At 34.3% G+C, this 2,570-nt stretch overlaps 1 gene segment (V, D, J or C); it reads left to right on the top strand.

Moving 5' to 3' along the window:
* The window catches only part of LOC123326384, a 9,952-nt gene extending 8,757 nt beyond the window's left edge, over positions 1 to 1,195 (top strand). The window contains 1 exon segment of the V gene segment in view: positions 1,059 to 1,195. Coding sequence covers positions 1,059 to 1,195 — 137 coding nt within the window.
* The last annotated feature ends 1,375 nt before the right edge of the window (positions 1,196 to 2,570 follow it).

Here is a 2,570-nt window from a genome sequence, read left to right on the forward strand (position 1 = left end):
GAAAGAAAGAAAGAAAGAAAGAAAGAAAGAAAGAAAGAAAGAAAGAAGAAAGAAAGAAAGAAAAAGAAAGAGAGAGGGAGGGAGGGAGGGAGGGAGGGAGGGAAACCTAGACTCTCAACAATGTAACATCCACAATTTCAATCACTCAGTGAAAAAGTATTAGACATGGAGAGAATGGGCAAATAAATATCACCCATATGTAGCAGGGAAATGGGCAATGGAAACCAACTCTGAAATAACATAGATGCTGGGAATTTCAGACAAGGAATTTTAAGTGATTACTAAAAATATGTTCAAGGATTTAGAGGAAAAAGTGTTCATAATTTGATCAGTTGACAGAAGTGATTAACCCATTGCAGTCAAGACAAAATGGGGAAAGACACAAATTACCATCTCAATTATGAAAAAGAATATCTCTATAAATACAACAGACATTAAAATAATAGAATATCATAAATAAGTATATGCCAATAAATTCTACAAGTAGATGAAATTATTTGAAAAACAAGTTTACCAAACTGTTTCAAGGTGAAATTAGAAATGTGAAGAAATTCAATTACTTATCAAAAACATTCTCTCCAAGAAAACTCCAGACCCAGATTCCTTTCCTGGTGAACTCTATCAAACATTTAAGGAAAAAAATAATGCCAACTTTACAGAAACTTTTTTTCTTTAAATTCAATTAGCCAACATATAGTACATCATTAGTTTCTGATATCGTGTTCAATAATTTAACAGTTGCATATAATACCCAGTGTTTATCACATCACTTTTTTTAAAATAAGAGGCACTGCTCACAATTCATTATGTGAAGCTAGCAAAAACCTGACACCAAACTCTGACAAAGATATGACAGAACAATATTTTTATGACCATAGATGAAAAAAATCCTTTTCAACATTTTAACAAAGCAAATCCAAATATGTATACATAGGCATGTGTGTGCATATGTGTATATCCATATATAAATACATCATATAAATACATCATAACCAAGTGGGTTTATTGCAGAATTACTAGCTGAATAATAAAGAATAATCATTTGACCATATTAATAGGTGCTGAGAAAACTTGTGACAAAATCCAGTACTTGTTCAAAATAAGCACTCTTATCAAACTGGTAAAGGAGAGGTTTCTCAACCTGCTAGAGGCTATCAACAAAGAATGCATAACAAACATCCTGTTCAATGGTTAATATTGAACCCTTTCCTCCTATGGTTGGGAATAAGGCACAATGTTTTCTGTCACCACTTTTCTTCAACATGAGATTGGAGGTCTTAACCAAAAAAATAAAAGAAAAAGAAAAAAGGAAAAATCCTAAATATTGTAAAGGAAGACATAAAATCATGACTTTTCAGATTACATGGTTGTTTCTATTAAAAACACTAAGGAATCAATGAACAACAACTAGAAATAATTAGTGAAGTTAGTAAGACAAGATGCATGGTCAGTACAAAAAAATCAAGTGTTTTTTTTTGTTTTGTTTTGTTTTTTAAGATTTTTTTTTATTTATTTATTTGAGAGAGAGAGAATGAGAGACAGAGAGCAGGAGAGGGAGGAGGGTCAGAGGGAGAAGCAGACTCCCTGCTGAGCAGGGAGCCCGATGTGGGACTCGATCCTGGGACTCCAGGATCACGACCTGAGCTGAAGGCAGTCGCTTAACCAACTGAGCCACCCAGGCGTCCCTCAAGTGTTTTTATATTAGCTGCAAACAACTGAAAAATAAACTTCAGGAGACGATACCATATGCAATAGTATCGATAGCAGGAATAAATTCAGCAAAAGATGTTCAATGAAAAACTACAAAACATCACAAAGGGAAATTAAAGAAAATACTAAAAGTGGAAAGATTTAGCATGTTTATGGATTGGAAATTTCAATGCATTAAGATAGCAGTTTTCTCAACAAATGATGTTGGAACAACTGGATGATCATGTGAAAAGAAACATAATTTACTAATAACTCATACCATAAACAAAAGTCAATTTGAGATGGGTCATAGACCTAAGTATAAAAGCTATAATTACAAATCTTACAGAATAAAACAGGAAGACATCTTTGTGAGTTTTTCTTACGACACAGAAAGCACTAACCGGTAGTAAAATCTTTCGTGCCTAAAGATACGTATTATACAGATCAGTGATTCACAAATGAGAGGAGAGCCTTCAGTGTTGCCAGGATCATATCCATGAACACAGAGCACATGGTGAAAATCAGGGTTTGGATTTCCTTACACCACACACAAAAATAGACTCAAAATGGATGAAAGACCTCAATGTGAGACAGGAATCCATCAAAATCCTTGAGGAGAACACAGGCAGCAACCTCTCTGACCTCAGGTGCAGCAACCCCTTCCTAGAAACATCGCCAAAGGCAAGGGAAGCAAGGGCAAAAATGAACTATTGGGACTTCATCAAGATAAAAAGCTTTTGCAGAGCAAAAGAAACAGTCAAGAAAACCAAAAGACAACCGACAGAATGGGAGAAGATATTTGCAAATGACATATCAGATAAAGGGCTAGTATCCAAAATCTATAAAGAACTTATCAAACTCAACACCCAAAGAACAAA

This window comes from Neomonachus schauinslandi, chromosome 12 (assembly GCF_002201575.2).
Source record: "Neomonachus schauinslandi chromosome 12, ASM220157v2, whole genome shotgun sequence".
NCBI classification, from domain to species: domain Eukaryota; kingdom Metazoa; phylum Chordata; class Mammalia; order Carnivora; family Phocidae; genus Neomonachus; species Neomonachus schauinslandi.